Here is an 18,376-nt window from a genome sequence, read left to right on the forward strand (position 1 = left end):
ACAGCGTCTGTTGCCGCACCTGCTCTTGTAGACCCTAAGTGGTCTTTGCTGCAGACCATGCAGTCTCAGTTAACGTCATTAATGCAGGACTTTCGTGCGGAGAAGGTTGACACCAACCTCTAGCCTACAACCAACCACGGTTGTGCGTCCTGTGGACGCTGAGGCGACCTTCTGCCGCACTCCAGCTGAGAGAGTCCCGCCACCCATGCGTTCCAGTGTACCCTGCCAGCCGCATGTTGACGTTCAGCGACGCACGGAACCTTCCGTTGACGTTCGCGAGGTACAACAACAGTCTAAGTTGTTTTGTTTTGACGCGGTGCGTCAACCTCCACATTCTAGAGTTGTTTTGACTGCTCAGTCTAGACAGTCAAAGCAGTCTCGAGTGGACACTGTACGTCCTCACGCACCTGTTGTGGTTGACAGTTCAGTTGTTGACAGTTCACAGACTGTCAAGCAGTTACATGACGTTGCCTTCTGGTCTGCTACTAATGCTCCAGTGAGAGACTCACTGAGGTAACCTAGCTTTTATCGGACAAGGTTCCTGTAGATGAGGAGGTTGCTGTTCTCCCTCCTATTGATATTCCCTTGAGGACTCTGTCAGATGGAGAGGAGCCTTAAGCTGCTTAGCCTCCTATGGACTTTAATTAAATCATGATGATTTTTTTAAGGATCTTCGTCCGGATCTTGTAACTGCTGCTCCTCGTTCGCCTAAACGTCTGAACTTACACTAGGCCTAGCTACTTCGAAGCCGTTGTTTTTAAGCTAGTGCTCTCTCGCTCTCCTAGAGAGCGTTACGTTGGCTAGGCGACTGGTTTTTGCACCAGGAGGAGTTTTTAGGGATACAGCCTTTGATTTCCCTTCTTTTAAACTGGCTTATAGAGCGAGAGTCTGATATGACACGAGAGTAGTTCTCGGCTTGGGAGTTCATGCCTCTGCCCAGATAGACTTCTCAATTCTGGTAGACTCGCCCTGGCGCCTAGCCAGGAGACGCTCCAAGTTGTTTACAGGTCAACTTCTCAGCTTTTGTCAAGCCTTTGAAGTTTTGCTGTACTATTATGTCACACATAACAAGGCTTTCAGGGATGGTAAACGGTTCCGCCTCAGTCGCTAACCCCGTCTGTTGCCACACCTGCTCCCGTAGACCCTAAATGGGCTTTGCTGCAAGCCATGCAGTCCAAGCTTGCGTCCTTGATAGAGGACTTAAATGCGGAGAAGAACCTTCTGGCCAACAACCTTTCAACCGGTCGGTTGTGCGCCCTGTTGACGCTGAGGTAACCTACTCGCGTCTGCCAGTTGAGGTGGTTCCTCCTTCTGGCCAACAACCTTCCAACCGGTCGGTTGTGCGCCCTGTTGACGCTGAGGTAACCTACTCGCGTCTGCCAGTTGAGGTGGTTCCTCCTTCTGGCCAACAACCTTCCAACCGGTCGGTTGTGCGCCCTGTTGACGCTGAGGTAACCTACTCGCGTCTGCCAGTTGAGGTGGTTCCTCCACCGATGCGACCCAGTGTGGGTTGCCAGTCGCTCGTTGACGTTAAGCGACGCTCGGAGGTGGTTGTTGACGTTCAGGACGTTCAACAACCAGCAGAGGTGACTTGTTGTGACGCAGTGCGTCAACCTCAGCAACACGGTAGGGTGTTGACTGCAACCCAGACGGTCTAGACAGTTTCGGGTTGACGCTGTACTTCCTCGCGCACCCATGGTTGTTGACAGTTCACAGACTGTGCAGCAGTTCCATGATATTGCGTCCGGCTCCGTTACGCATCCACCAGTGCGACCGGATTCAGCGAGTCAGACGTTGCCCACTCCGTTGCCGTTTCCTCATCAGTTTCGGATGAGGAACCCTCTGATGAGGACGTTGCTGAACAAGACGATCAGCCCCCAGCCCTGCTATCCATCCAGAAGATGCTGAAGAAGGAACGCTGCTCAGTCAGGCTGTGGATGAGTCTGGTAGGGACACTGTCATCCGTGGATCAATTTGTGTCACTAGGAAGACTACACCTCCGTCCTCTTCTATACCATCTAGCTTTTCACTGGAAAAAGGACAAGACGCTAGAAGCGGTCTCGATCCCGGTTTCCGGAAAGATAAAGTCTTGTCTGACTTGGTGAAAGGACTATATCAACCTTAGAGAGGGTCTTCCCCTGACTGTTCAGACTCCCAACCACGTTCTCTTCTCGGACGCATCGGACGTAGGCTGGGGTGCGACATTAGACGGTCGGGAATGCTCGGGATTATGGAACTCGAAGTCAAAGGACAATGCATTTCAACTGCAAGGAGCTACTGGCAGTACGTCTGACCTGGAAAAGCTTCAGGTCTCTCCTTCAAGGCAAAGTGGTGGAGGTGAACTCGGACAACACCACGGCTTTGGCGTACATCTCCAAGCAAGGAGGGACCTACTCTCTGACGTTGTACGAGATCGCAAGGGACCTCCTCACCTGGTCAAAAGGTCTAGACATATCACTAGTAACGAGGTTCATCCAAGGCAACTTGAATGTCATGGCAGATTTACTCGTACGGAAGGGACTAATAATTCCAACAGAATGGACCCTCCACAAGGATGTATGCAAGAGACTTTGGGCCACCTGGGGCCAGCCAACCATAGATCTCTTCGCAACCTCGATGACAAAGAGGCTCCCAATATTTTGCTCACCAATCCCGGACCCAGCAGCAGTTCATATAGATGCCTTTCTACTAGATTGGTCACATCTAGATCTATATGCATTCCCTCCGTTCAAGATTGTCAACAAGGTACTGCAGAAGTTCGCCTCTCACGAAGGGACAAGGTTGACGCTAGTTGCTTCCCTCTGGCCCCCGAGAGAATGGTTCACCGAGGTACTTCGATGGCTAGTAGACGTTCCCAGAACACTTCCCCTAAGGGTGGACCTTCTACGTCAGCCACGCGTAAAGAAGGTACACCAAGGCCTCCACGCTCTTCGTCTGACTGCCTTTAGACTATCGAAAGACTCTCGAGAGCTAGAGGTTTTTCGAAGGAGGCAGCCAGAGCGATTGCTAGAGCAAGGAGAACATCCACCCTTAGAGTCTACCAATCGAAGTGGGAAATCTTCCGAAACTGGTGCAAGTCAGTATCCGTATCCTCGACCAGTACCTCTGTAACTCAAATAGCTGACTTCCTCTTATATCTGAGGAAAGAACGATCTCTTTCAGCTCCCACTATCAAGGGTTACAGAAGCATGTTGGCATCAGTCTTCCGTCACAGAGGCTTAGATCTTTCCAACAATAAAGATCTACAGGACCTCCTTAAGTCTTTTGAGACCACGAAGGAGCGTCGTTTGGTTACACCTGGTTGGAATTTAGACGTGGTACTAAGATTCCTTATGTCAGACAGGTTCGAACCGCTACAATCAGCCTCACTGAAAGATCTCACCTTAAAGACTCTTTTCCTGGTATGCTTAGCCACAGCTAAAAGAGTCAGTGAGATTCATGCCTTCAGCAAGAACATCGGATTCTCATTCGAAACGGCTACATGTTCTACAACTTGGTTTTCTAGCCAAAAACGAGCTGCCTTCTCGGCCTTGGCCAATATCGTTCGATATTCCAAACTTATCGTATGGTTGGAAATGAACTAGAAAGAGTCTTATGTCCTGTAAGAGCTCTTAAGTTCTATTTAAAACGAACTAAACCTTTACGAGGCCCGTCTGAAGCTTTATGGTGTTCAGTTAAGAAACCATCTTTGCCTATGTCAAAGAATGCTTTATCCTATTTTATCAGACTGTTAATACGAGAAGCTCATTCCCATCTGAATGAGGAAGACCAAGCTTTGCTGAAGGTAAGGACACACGAAGTTAGAGCTGTCGCAACTTCCGTGGCCTTTAAACAAAATAGATCTCTGCAAAGTATAATCGACGCAACCTATTGGAAAAGCAAGTCAGTGTTCGCGTCTTTTTATCTTAAGAATGTCCAGTCTCTTTACGAGAACTGCTACACTCTGGGACCATTCGTAGCAACGAGTGCAGTAGTGGGTGAGGGCTCAACCACTACAATTCCCTAATTCCATAACCTTTTTAATCTTTCTCTTGAAATGTTTTATTATTGTTTTTGGGTTGTCCGGAAGGCTAAGAAGCCTTTCGCATCCTACTTGATTTGGCGGGTGGTCAAAGTCATTTCTTGAGAAGCGCCTAGATTAGAGGTTTTGATGAGGTCCTGTTGTATGGGTTGCAACCCTTGATACTTCAGATCCTAGGGGTCGCTCAGCATCCTAAGAGGATCGCGAGGCTCCGTAAGGAAGACGTACTTAAAAAGGCAGAGTAATTGTTCAAGTCGACTTCCTTACCAGGTACTTATTTATTTTATGTTTGTTATTTTGAATAACTGCTAAAATGAAATAAAAAAATCCTTAGCTCATAATAATGTAAACAATTATTGCTGGTCTCTACCCACCCCCCTGGGTGTGAATCAGCTTATATAATCACCGGCTAAGTTTAATATTGAAAAATGTTATTTTTATAATAAAATAAATTTTTGAATATACTTACCCGGTGATTATATATTAAAGGACCCTCCCTTCCTCCCCAATAGAGACCCAGTGGACCGAGGAGAAAATTGAGTTCTGTGTTTACATTGAGTACTGAGTACCTGCACGACAGATGGCGCCGTTGAAGTACACCCCCTACCTGCATTGCGATCGCTGGCGGATTTTTAACGTAGAGTTTTCTGTCGAGCAACAGAGTTGCAGCTTATATAATCACCGGGTAAGTATATTCAAAAATTTATTTGATTATAAAAATAACATTTTTCAACAACAGATACCTCCAAGCCACTATTGTAAAGAATTTTTTCAATGTTCTCCAAGCTACTATAGAGTTTTCCCAATGACCATTACCTCCAAGCTACTACAGAGTTTTCCTTATGACCATTACCTCCAAGCCACTACGAAGTTTTCCCAATGACTGGTAGCCATAGGGTTAGTCAGCAAGGTGAGATCAGTGCAACAGTGACCGCTGTCTGCACTGGCATAAGATAATTGTGTCTGTTAGACATAACACCTGCTCTTAGGTGATTGAGGGTTAAGATACACTTTGGTGGGAAGGTAGTCTCCTTCTTTTCCTTTTCTGATTCTGATGATTGTTCTCAGAAAAAGAAGTTGAATTTCAAGATGGCCAATTGCAAGAAGTCCTGCATGACTGTGAGCAATTTCTCCTTTCTTTTGATAGCAGATGGTTCCCACCTAGTACTTGATCGCTTGTGATTCTAGGCTCTGGGCTGATGACCTGTACTGCGAGCCAAGTGCATGGGGTCGATCACCTGTACTGTCAGCCAAGTGCATGAGGTCGATCACCCTTGCCAACGGACCTGTGACCGAGGGACACCTGTACCAACAGCCAAGCTTCACCTGTATCAACGCCCCCATGGCCAAGGGTTACCTGTACCAATAGCTCCACAGGCCAGGGACAGCCCAGGGTCACCTGTACCATCGACTCCACAGCTCAGGATCACCTGTACTATTACTCTTACAGCCAAGGGTCACCTGTACCAACTATCCCACAGTCATGGGTCACCTGTACCAACAGTCCCACAGCCATATGTTACCTGTACCAATGGCCTCATGGCGAAGGATCACCTGTACCAATGGTCTCACGGTCAGGGATTACCTGTACCAACGTCCCCACAGCCAAGGATCACCTGTAACAACAACCCCATGGCCAAGGGTCACTTGTATTCATGGTTGCGCAAGCAAGGGCCTTCTGTACTCATGTCTAATAGTTGCTTGGCTCCTCGACTTACCTCTCAGGAGGTTGATATGTAAGGCATGGTTGAAGTGGATTCTGTACATCAGCATTTCTTCATCCACCCATCAGTAACTTTAGAGGGCCTTCTCGGGTGTTTATACCATTTGGCTTGGGTTTGACCATGTAGAGTAATGACCACCAACAGCTTTTTCCCTTGGAAGGGGATGGACATTTCTCCATCTATTCTTGCCCCTTCTAGGCGTAGTCAAGGAGGGGCATTAGGAGAAAGAGGGAGGGTTGCTCTGCAGGTGTTATTCCCGGCAAATTCCTCTCCATCTTCCACCCAATCCATTTCATACCTACCTTCCTGCTTCTATCTCTGGACATGTGACAGAGGTGGAACAATCCTGTATTTGTATGGCTAGGAAAAATACAAATTACTTTGAAAATTTATGATATTATTAATTTTACTAGCTAAGCTATAACCCTAGTTGGAAAAGCAGGATGTTACAAGCCCAAATGCTCTAACAGGCAAAAATAGCCAGTAAGGAAAGGAAATAAATAAAACTGTATTCTTGGATTGTAGTGTACAGTACTTCATTTGAAGTTTGGTTTGTTAAATCTTTGAGATTATATGCACTGCTATAAGAACTGCTGAAAATTCTGTGTATTATAACCAATATGGGTAAAGTCAATCATTCTGTTGGTTTGTATTCTTGGTAGCACAGTAAATTAGTGAAGTGAGCAAAGTTAGATGAAGTAAAATCCATTTTAAATGTCCATAATACAGTAACACTTAAAGACAGACAGTTTCTAATTTCTATATATTTTTAATGTGAGATCTTGATAAATGAGTTAATGTCAATATAGCGTACATAATTTTTTTCTTAACAGTTTATTGTGGGTAAAAAAGGTGCAGTTGGTCTTACATATGAACACACTCCAGCAGAAGGGCCACCTATTGCAAACTTAATGGATCATATCATGGATTACATGTAAGTTTATTTTTTATCTAGTCTTTAGATTTCAAACGTGGAGTTTGAATATTTTATTTTATTTTAAATATCTAGTATAAATCAACATAGCAAATGCGAATTAGTATAAAGTTCTTCTCTGTTATTAAAGGTTAGTTGTGCATGGAATGATCAGTGAATCTTATGTTTCATAGTCCAGTCTTTATGAACATCTTTCAAGGAACCAAGTTTCTTCTTTCAGGGGGCAACTTGAAAACTTAAATGAATATGTAAAAAAAATAAAATAATCATCCTAAGTGGAAAATAAAGCTGCAGAGGATAAAATACTTAACTGCGCAGTTGTAAAATCTTGAAATTTAGTACACACAATAGACTGTTTCCTTTTTTTTAAGATTTTGGTTCTTGTTCCATCAACAAATATAGTGTGAAACTAAAATTTAGTATAATTAGACAAGTACTGGTGTGTATATTTATACTGTATACAAATAATCATAGTTTACACAAGATTTTATCTATGAGTAGTAATATCGAGTACACCTTTTTAAGTGGAATCCTTAGCGGTAAGTAGGCTTTATTGACACATCTAAATCTCATTTGTGAAGAGGCTGACTTTTGCCATTTAAGCTTTTTCTTCTTATGCATGATAATGTTAGAACATCTTAATTAGTTCTATGATTTTTTTTTATTTTTTGCCTTTGTTCATGCAAGGGGAGAAATGTAGAGAGGCTTATAGCATTCACAAACCTCTTAATTTTACTAATGAAACTCCCAATTCAGGGTCTGAACAATGTCTCAAATAATTAAATTTCTGGTCAGGTATGAAATAGCTTGTTGAAGATTTTGAAAAATTCATAACTTTCTTGGGGACTACATTTTTTTATTTCTTTGCTCATAAATGGCAAAGGCAAGGGACAGGACAATGTCTTAGAGAATGATGATATATATGTATGATCAGCATCCAAGCCTCCACTCCATTATGCTAGGACCAGGGAAAGCCAGACAATGGCTGCTGATGACTCAGCAGGTAGATTTATAGCTTATAGGGATGGTGAGGTTGCAGATACTATTAGAAACTATTGAGCATCAGAGGGTCTCTTAACTCCTTTCCAACAGATTATCAGGCAGGGATGTTTCCTATAGGTTACCACAACCCGACATTGCTAAATAAGAACCCCCATCCACACCATCATTTTATAAATTAGTTTATCAAAAACTTTGTCACATTTCTAGACTCCCAGGACTCATCCAAAGAGTCACATTTCTAGACTCCCAGGACTCATCCAAAGAATCCCTTGCATGAGGGCCCTGGATTAAATTCCTTTTCTGAAACAAGCTGCCCATTCCAGCTTATAGGGTTATCGTGTACTGTACATGTTTCAAACTTCTCAAACATTTAGGATTGGAATTTTTTAGATTTTGGGGGTAACATCAATACTGAGTCAGCTTCAATAAATAAATTAATATGAATGTCAAACAAATTTTATCATTGAAATTCCATTGTTATATCTCATTGTAGTTAGCTATATCTAATCGTAGCTTTGGTACTTTCCTTGACAATTATGGATTTTCCCATTACTTCTTACATTTTATCCATTTCTTTTATTGCGATTTTTATTTTTGTTTCCAGAAATTTAAAATTTTTTTTTTAGAAATAATCAATCAGTCTGCATTGAGAAATAGATATTTTTCAATTTTTTTATCCAAAGTATAATAGATATTTTTCTATTTTTTTATCCAAAGTATAATACTTTGGGAGAGTTTTAGGATGAGATGTACTGTAGTCATACTTCCATGTGACAATATTGAATGGACCATACAATTTAATCTTTTTTTTTTTTGGTTTGCCATTTTTTTTTCTTGCCTAAACTTTTAGCTTTGTTACTTAGCACTGTGGATTCTGTGTTATATGTGTAGATTCATAGTTTCCTTTTACTAAAGGAGCACTCACAAATTTGAAAGCTTTGTAGAAAATTTGTTGCAAGCTTAATTTTGATTTTAATTAGGAATTTTAGTTATCTTAATTTTTATTTTACTTTATTTTACCATCCAAACTTTTTTTTGCAGAGCTTCTGGCAAAGATGGTTTAGTGTAAGTTTATAATTGTGTCTTCTCTGTCTTCTGTATTGTAAGTAATGTTTTGGTACTTATTATCTGGAATGATTTGGAATTTGTTACAGCTTAGTTAATGCATTGATATCAGTAAGATATAAAGTACATATCCTTGAATTTTATTCATTTGTAGCAGTTTTCTCATATGGATATTCCAAGTATTCATCATTTAGATTTGAATTATTCCAGTTGTAGTACTCTCTAAATAAATATGTACTCATTGTATACATTTGTCAGTGTTATATTTCTTTAACAAGTTACCACTATAAAGTTTTTAAAATGCAGCTTTAAGTAAAATATTAATTATATTTCTGTAATGGCACTATAAATTTCTTTAACTGATTACAGGTAAGGTAAGATATCTTTGGTAGTATCAGTAAACATTTTTATCCTTCAAGTTATGTATAGCAATTAGAAACAAATGTATATATGTAAAAGTAAATGAGAAAGAAAGGTACACAAAAGTAACTATTGTCAGAAAAAGTTTGCCAGGGAAGGGAAGATTTTCTATAAAATTTTAATTTTTATCAACAACTAGCAATATTACAGTCGAAGATGAGATAATTGCTCTCCAATATGAAGCTAATAGAACTACTGTACTGGAACTTAATTCATACCAGTGTTTCCTAGGAAAATTAGCTTTATTATACTGTATATAGAAAGGAGCAGCCATTGACGCACTGTGACCGTGAGGGAAATGCACTTTTCACAACGGTTGTTTAACCCTTTTACCCCCGGGCTCTTTGGAAATTTTCAACCCTTAACCCCCAAGGGGTTATTTTTTCCCCAGCACATTTTGCAGTATATTTTTTTTAAATTGCTCTAACAGCCTTAATTTTTGCCATAGAGAGGTCAGGTTGGTCTCATTCTCTTGGAAAATGCCTGAATTTTCTCAAAAAATTATCAAAAATATGAAAAAAAAATTTATATAGCATTTTTTTGCAAGAACGTACCGGTACATCCATGGGGGTAAAGGGATGAGTTTTGTGAAACGCACCAGTACGTCCTTTGGGGGTAAAAGGGTTAAATCGCAGTAATGCCCATGACACAATACACAAAAGAAAAGCTGATAACGAACTTCCATAAACAATTCCCGTGCACACAATCACACAGTAATTTCTAAGTAAACCATGGGTAGACTTCTTTACCGCTAGATTGTTCCTTCCTTTTCTAAAGGATGTGTTTATTGAAGGAAAGAAATTGGGATTCATTTTTAAAAATTACAGGATGACTATACATTTATTTGTAGTATTATTGAAGCAATTATTAATTAGACTTATTAACCAGATCATTTTATTTCATAATAAAGATGTAGTTAGGTATGAAAAGCTTTATAATGAATTTTACATGATGTAATATTGTGTGTCTATTTTCATACCATTAGAGCCGAAAGTAAACGAGAACCCCACGCACCTGTCATGGAGCTTCCTCGCCCACAACGCCTCATGTTTAATATTTCTCCAGATATCAAGCAAGAAATTGAGGATGCCAAAGTATCCTTACAGAGGTAGGTAACTAATGGTGATTATATGCTAGCTATTGCTATCACTGATGGATTATTGGTATGAAATAATGAACACTATAAATTTTGTTTTATGTCAAAAAATTATAATGTATAATTAATTCCTACAGCTTGGTTGATGATCTAGAGATGACTTGCTTCAACTTCACAGGATTTGGCAAGGATTTTATTAAATCACAGAAATTGAGTCCTGACAGTTTCCTACAGATGGCTATTCAATTAGCTTTTTACAGGTATAGCTTTAATTGTACAGATTTTTTTGCCAACATAGCTAGCTTGGGAGGAGACAGTGAAGGATAATTCTGACGAACTATCACTAAATCATGAGTATCCCCGGGGTTTATATTTATACGACTGATATTCAGTTATCTATACCTATAATATGAATAGTTGAATAATTATGGAATAGAGAAATTTGTACTCTTAATTATGGCAAGCACAGGTTTATGTCAGTAACTTGAGCATTGATAAAACTCTTCTTGAATACTTTATTGGAACCACTTTATTTGCTTTGGAAGGTTCTCTTCCTATTTACATGCATGTTTTGTTTTCTTCTTACCAGGTGATATCAGGTTTTGTTACATTTTGTTTAAATAGTTTTCGTTTTTTATGATATAGGAGCAGCATGTTGAAGAGATGATGCTATCTGTTTTAGTCATGTTCTTCACCTTGTACTTTCTTTTTCATTCTTTTTATGGGGATATTTTCCAGGAAAGGTTTTCATTCCAGGTCCTGCAGACCACTATAGTCAATTCTTTTTAGCGAGGCAGATTTGCTCCGACTCGCAAGGGTGCCCTTTTAGCTCGGAAAAGTTTCCTGATCGCTGATTGGTTGGACAAGATAATTCTAACCAATCAGATAGCAAGAAACTTTTCCGAGCTAAAAGGGCACCGCTGCGAGTCAGTGCAAATGCGCCTCATTAAAAATAATTGAGTATAGTTATTCAGTTGGTAGAATTATGGCTTCTATTGAGTTGCAAAAATTGATCTAGTTACAGAGTAACAATAGAGTTTTTATGAATGCATGCCCAAATTTTCAGGGAGGGTCAGACAAAGACTTCATTGACCAGAGCAAATGTTTAGGTGTGTGTTTAAGAGTTGGAAGTCTTATTATTACCCATATATAAATGTATTGCTGACATTGAAACAGATTTCAGGCAACCTCCATATTTGATAAGAGGTGTAGTAATGAAGAACTAGGTTGTTACCCACATGTATATGTATCGCTGACATTCTAATCATTGAAGCAGGTTTCAGGCAACCTCCACATTTGATAATGAGAGGTGCAGCGGTTAATGGCCAGGTTTTTCATTAGCTTTTATCCGCAACTCTTTCATTTTGACTACCTTGATGCCTGTCAGCCGATATGTAAATACAGTAGCTCTTTGCATTACTAACAAACTGTTAATACAGTTTGAAATATATCTCTTGGTTTTAGTGAACATAATGAAGAGGGATTTTGTCTAAGTAATTCCTCCTCTAAACCACTTGGTTAAAAGGGTTTTGCAAGTCAGTCCAAGTATAAGACATAGTTCTAAGAATATATGCGATATTGAATACCAATTTAATGATGGTCCTCGGTTTGTTAGATGTGGGGTCAGAGTTCAGAAGTAGCTCTTATGGCAAGTTAAAAGTGACAAATTTATGATTTAATTAACCCAAATTAGATTTTTTTTTACATTGTCAGTAGAGATCGAGATATTTTTAATAATTTTTACCATGAATAAAATCTTAATTGCACAAGTCAAATATTAAAAGATCTTGCATTAAAAAGTTTATAAAATAATCTTTTTTTTTTTTCTCTTCGAAAAAAGAATTCACAAAGAACCAGGAGCACATTATGAATCTGCATCAACAAGAAAATTCCTCTATGGCAGAACAGAAACAATAAGATCGTGTTCTGTTGAGTCTGTTGAATTTGCCGAGACAATGCTTAATCCTGAAGTTTCAGTCAGTGATAAATGTGCCGCTCTTCGCAAGGCTGTTGATGCCCATAAGAATTATGTAAAAGAAGTAAGTAATTTCCTAGTTATTTCCTTTGCTCTATGACATCGTAAATTTATTTTCAAGTATTTTTTTATGAATTTTTTCAAGGATTAGATTTGAAAGTAACTTTACCTGATTTACCTGAAGTGTGTTGATATATATAACTTGTTAATGTGAATGGAGAACCATCATCTAGTGTTCTAATGATCCTTTTATATAGACCTCTGCTTCCCTTCATGACTGTATGCTGCCATTACCCCCAAAGTAAATTAGTTGACTTTAAAATACTTTGTGTTATATTTATAATCTTGGGTAACTTTTTTTATAATAAAGTTTATTTGTTTTAGGCTGTAAATGCTCGTGGTGTTGATCGCCATCTCCTTGGACTGAAACTTACTGCAATTGAATCTGGTTTTGATGTTCCAACTCTTTTCATGGATGTTGGCTATATTAGAAGTTCTCACATGCGATTATCAACAAGCCAGGTATGAGTTTTTTATACTGTAGCACTTTATTCTAATTAAAAGGTTGTGGTTCAAACCACTGTAGTTGCAGGATAGAATTAGCAAAGTGATTTACAACTTCCACATATGATGCCAAGAGGCCTTTATTTTTCAATGGTTTTTCACCCAGGGATAGTTATAAGAAATGTGCAAATTATCGAGTCATATCGTTCAAATTTTTTTTTGAAGGGAACAGGTTACTTGAATATATTTTTTTCTCTCGCATGTTATATAAATTAGTTTCTCACCTCAAGTCTTTTGGACGATGGGTTTTAGCAGTGCTGTAAACTGTAATTGCTTTTTCTCAAGTTAAAACTTTTTTTCTTGTGGTTAAACTATCATATATATAAACTGTTCAGATTGATGAATGTTATCTTCCTTGCCACTCATATTAGTCATGATTTTTCAGTTTTTTTTTTTTTTTTTTTTGTACTTACATGGATACAAATCTTTACTCTTTAATAGGAGTATTACTGCCCTTAAAACTTACAATGCAGTGTTGGTAGTTGCTGGTGGGTAATAGGGAAGATCCTCACCCCCCTGCCAACTCACTTTGATTTCAACTGCCAAATTGAAGCTGGCTTGTTTAATTTCCTTTTCCTACTTTCAGACTGTTTGATTGGTTGCTACGGAGAAGCCACAAGAAGGCATGTAGTTTTGCCTCTGGCAGGCAGGGCTGAACTTTCTTGAGAAAAGTTGGTTGTGGATCCACATTCTTTGTCCCCTTCTTTCATCCCCCACCCCCCCCCAATAATTGGAGGAGAAAGAAGGCCAAACAAGATAATTTGCTTTTGGGTTCTTCCTCGCAGTCTAAGAAATTCCCTGGCCCTCTTTATTCTCTTTCTTGTACTCTGTCTACTAATCCTTTGCTATTGGCCTCTTCGAAGATTAAGTCGACAACAGACAACATTATTGACTTAACTGGGTTAAGTTAGTGTTCCTTTTCCTTGCTAGTATTCTTTCTCTTTGGGTATTCCTTCTGCCAGTAAGGAAGGTGAGGAAGTACCAGCCTGGAAGTTCTCGGCGTTTCCATGGTATGCACTCCTAGGTCCACATTGGGTTTCTGCCGATGTGACAGGTGAGGAGGTATCAGTCTGGAAGTTATCAGTGTCTCCATGGTCAGCACTGTGTCCACATTGGGCATTCCTTCTGCCGGTGTAGCAGGTGAGGAGGTACCAGCCTGGAAGTTATTGATGTATCCATGGTCAGCACTCCTGTGTCCACATAGGGTATTCCTTCTGTAGTTACTGGTGTCTCCATGGTCAGCACTCCTGGGTCCACATTGAGAATTCCTTCTGCCGGTATAGTCAGTGAGGAGGTACCAGCCTGAAAGTTGTAGCAGCCTGTATGTTATCGTTGTCTCCGTGCTTTGCACTCCTGGGTCCACATTAGGCATTCCTTCTGCCTGTGTGGCAGGCAAGGTGGTACCAACCTGGAAGTTATCGGTATCTACATGGTCTGCACTCTGGGGTCCACATTAGGTATTCGTTTTGCCAATGTAGCAGGCTTGGAGGTACCAGACTGAAAGTTATTGGTGTCTCCATGGTCTGCACTCCTGAGTCCAAATTGGGTATTCCTTCTGCTGGTGTAGCTGGCAGGTGAGGAGGTACTAGCCTGGAAATTATTAGTGTCTTCATGGTCTGCACTCATGGGTCCACATTGGTTATTCCTTCTGCTGGTGTATCAGGCTAGAAGGTACCAGACTGGAAGTTATTGGTGTCTCCACTGGTCTGCACTCCTGGGTCCAGATTGGGTATTCCTTCTACCAGTGTGGCTAGCAGGTGAGGAGGTACTAGCCTGGAAATTAATAGTGTCTCCATAGTCTGCACTCATGGGTCTACATTGGGTACTCCTTCTCCTGGTGTATCAGGCTAGAAGGTACCAGATTGGAACTTATTGGTGTCTCCAGGGTCTGCACTCCTGGGTTCACATTGTGTATTCCTTCCACCAGTGTAGCAGATGAGGAGGTACCAGCATTAAAGTTATCGGTGTCTCCTAGTCTGCACTCTTAGGTCCACATTGGACAGTCCTCCTGCTGGTGTATCAGGCTAGAAGGTAGTATACTGGAAGTTATTGGTGCCTCCATGCTCTTCACTCCACATTGGGTATTCCTTCTGCTGGTGTATCAGGCTAGAATGTACCAGACTGGAAGTTATTGGCGTCTCCATGCTCTGCACTCCCATGTCCACATTGGGTATTGTTTCAGTGTAGCAGGCTAGAAGGTACCAGACTGGAAGCTATGGGTGTCTCCATGGTCTGCACACTTGGGTCCACATCAGGTATTCGTTCTGCCGGTGTAGCAGGTGAGGAGGTACCAACCTGGAAGTTATCGGTGTCTCCATAGTCTGCACTCTTAGGTCACATTGGATATTCCTTCTGCCAGTGTAGCAGGCTGGAAGGTACCAGATTGTGAGTTATTGGTGCCTCCATGCTCTGCACTCTTGGGTCCACTACATTGGGTATTCCTTCTGCCAGTATGGCTGGCAGGTGAGGAGGTACTAGCCTGGAAATTATTGGTGTTTCGATAGTCTGCACTCCTCGGTCCACATTGGGTATTCCTTCTGCCTGTAAGGTAGGGGAGGAGGTACCAGCCTGGAAGTTATCAGTGTTTCCATGGTCTGCACTCCTGGGTACACATTGGGCTTCTGCCGATGTAGCAGGTGAGGTGGTACTAGCCCACAAGTTATCGGTCTCCCTATGGTCAGCACTCTTGGGTCCACAATGGGTACTCCTTCTGCCTGTGGCAGGCGAGGCGGTACGAACCTGTTAGTTATCAGTCTCTCCATGATCGGCAATCCTAGGTCCACATTGGGTATTCCTTCTGTCTGTGTGGCGGGTGAGGTGGTACCAACCTGGAAGTTATCGGTGTCTCCATGGTCTGCACTCTTGGGTCCACATTGGGTATTCTTTCTGCTGGTGTATCAGGCTAGAAGGTACCAGACTGGAAGTTATTAATGTCTCCATGCTCTGCACTCCTCAGTCCACAACTGTCGATGTAGCAGGTGAGGAAGTACAAACTTGGAAGTTATTGGTGTCTCCATGATCTGCATTCTTGGGTCCACATTGGGTATTCCTTCTGCTGGTATATCAGGCTAGAAGGTACCAGATTGGAAGTTATTAATGTCTCCATGCTCTGCACTCCTGTGTCCACATTGGATATTCTTTCTGCCGGTTTGGCTGGCAGGCGAGGAGGTACTAGCCTGGAAATTATTGGTGCCTCCATAGTCTGCACTCCTCAGTCCACATTGGGTATTTGTTCTGCCGATGTAGCAGGTGAGGATGTTCCAGCCTAGAAGTTATTGGTGCCTCCATAGTCTGCACTCCTGGGTCCACATTGGGTATTCCTTTTGTCAGTATGGAAGGTGAGGAGGTACCAGCCTGGAAGTTATCGGTGTTTTCATGGTCTGCATTCCTGGGTCCACTTTGGGCTTCTGCCGATGTGGCAGGTGAGGAGGTACCAGCCTGTAAGTTATCCTTGTCTCCATTGGTTGCACTTATGGGCCCGCACTGGGTATTCCTTCTGCCAGTGAGGCAAGTGAGAAGGTACTAGCTTGGAAATTCCCAAAGCTTGTAATAATTTATGCATTGATTGGAAGCCATCCAAGCCTAACGGAAGTCGGTGCATCCATGTTGCCATTTTTTGTGTGTTATTGTCAGTTTTCTGCAGATTACTAAGAGGCGACGAGTGGTGAATAACTGCATCTCTTGAGGAAGCAGCTACTTTCTCTCAAAACTTAACCAAGAGTAATATAACAGTTGTCATCATTCTTTGTCATCAGCCAGGAGTGTTACGAAGGGTAAGAAGTTCGGGTATCAGAAGAACGAGCACCCACAGACTTCCTCAACTTCGAAGATGACTTTTTTTTTTTTTTTTTTTTTTTTTTTTTTCAATGCCACAGACTGTGCTGACAGCCAATCTCTATACTCATTGTAAGAGGAAGATTCCTGTTCATGAAGGTGCCACATTTCTGTCCAGCAACCCTATGGCAGGACTGCATGTTGACGAACGGTCTCTCCTTCACAAAACACATATTTGATTCTGTAAAGAGAATGAAAAAGTTAAGCAGCCAAGGTATGGACAAAGAATGTATATGTGCAACCCGGCATATGAGATCAAAGTGGCATCACAGTGTGTGCATCAAATACAGACACGTCATTAAAAACTTTAGCAGCAGAGCTCCCACCAAGCTGAAGTCACACTTCTATTAAAGGACGAGGGTTTGTATTCGTGTAGGAACAAATACAAATCAGTTTGAAGTTCGTATTTGCACTTATTTTACATATTATCCTATTGTATAGACTACATTTATTAAATTAGTTTTAAAATTTCATATACACACCATCATTTATAATAAATGGTCTGCATTTCCACCCACCAGGTGCTATTGTACTGCAGTGTTTCTATTTGTGATTGCCCCAAGATACGGTAGTGCAGGGATCTTCCCTCCTTGTACAGTGCAGTTTACTGCACATACTCTGAATTGATAAATGTGTTTTCTTTATTGTACAGTATTTGAATTAAATATGTACAGTAGTGTGTGGGGGTAAAATCCCCAGAAGGAACAACTATTGTACAAGAATATAAATAGCAGTATAGCAAACTTATCTGTAGAAAGTGTATGCTCAACATAGATATTAATGTTATTTTCTTTTCATAGGTTCCTGCTCGCTGTGAAGCATTCATGTGCTTTGGACCTCTAGTCCCTGATGGATATGGCTGTTGTTACAATCCACGCCCAAATAATATTATGTTTGGTACTTCAGCATTCAACTCCTCTCCTGAAACAGACTCGGCAACTTTCCGAGAGGCCTTGGAAAAAAGCTTAATGGACATGCATGATGTTCTTCTCCAAGATGGTCTCAAGTCTAAGCTTTAAGCATCATGGTTTTATTGGGTCCTGTCAATCAAATTTCCAGTCCATATGTGTACATAAAACTATATTCTGAATATTTTGTTACAGTACAGTGTCTTATATCAGCAATATACATTTACTCTTCTCTAATTCATGCGATTTCTTTATTAAGCTTAGTAGAAATATTTGGAATCCTGTTGGCACAATCCTTTAAGTTTAAGAAATTGGGTCAGTTTAAAGTGATGTTTGCTGGAAAGCAGTTTGAAATGAAATTATTGAATTTTTGTAAAGTTTAAAAGTATGGTAAACATTAAAAAGAATATACATTTTACAACCAATTTGATATTAAACTATTTTTTATTAATGTGATACCGAGCACAAAATGCTCAAGTACAGTAAGAATGTTTTGTAAATACTAGATGGTTTGAGAAGGACAAATTAAGTAGACATTTCCTTATATAGAATTTGTATGACTTTAATTTTGCATGTCAATTGAAAACAGTTAACGATATAATCTCCTGAAGAAATTATATCTAGAGAATTGTTGACTGCAGAAACAATCTTTCATAGTTTGTAATTTTTGTCCACAATTGTTAACTGAATAATATAGTAATTTTGAAAAGGTTTACTTTTTCTATCCTTCTATTATTTACAGGTTTATTGTCATGCATATTGAGAGATAGAGATTGCCTATTTTTCACAAAAAGGTTAGTCAATTGTTGACTAGTATTCCTGAAATACTATTT

General features: G+C 40.5%; 1 protein-coding gene across 3 annotated transcripts in view; it reads left to right on the forward strand.

Moving 5' to 3' along the window:
- Nucleotides 1-18,150, forward strand: part of LOC137654469 (carnitine O-acetyltransferase-like) — a 44,440-nt gene extending 26,290 nt beyond the window's left edge. Inside the window, exons 8-14 of one of the 3 annotated variants that reach the window (XM_068388128.1) lie at nt 6,579-6,679; nt 8,723-8,746; nt 10,152-10,274; nt 10,400-10,522; nt 12,103-12,301; nt 12,622-12,759; nt 17,436-18,145. In XM_068388128.1, the coding sequence (XP_068244229.1) occupies nt 6,579-6,679; nt 8,723-8,746; nt 10,152-10,274; nt 10,400-10,522; nt 12,103-12,301; nt 12,622-12,759; nt 17,436-17,654 (927 nt within the window). In that variant the 3' untranslated portion in view covers nt 17,655-18,145. Of the gene's footprint in view, nt 1-6,578; nt 6,680-8,722; nt 8,747-10,151; nt 10,275-10,399; nt 10,523-12,102; nt 12,302-12,621; nt 12,760-17,435 lie in introns of all 3 variants that reach the window. The other 2 variants (XM_068388130.1, XM_068388129.1) reach the window with 2 other exon arrangements.
- The last annotated feature ends 226 nt before the right edge of the window (nt 18,151-18,376 follow it).

Source organism: Palaemon carinicauda, chromosome 15, assembly GCF_036898095.1.
Source record: "Palaemon carinicauda isolate YSFRI2023 chromosome 15, ASM3689809v2, whole genome shotgun sequence".
NCBI lineage: Eukaryota > Metazoa > Arthropoda > Malacostraca > Decapoda > Palaemonidae > Palaemon > Palaemon carinicauda.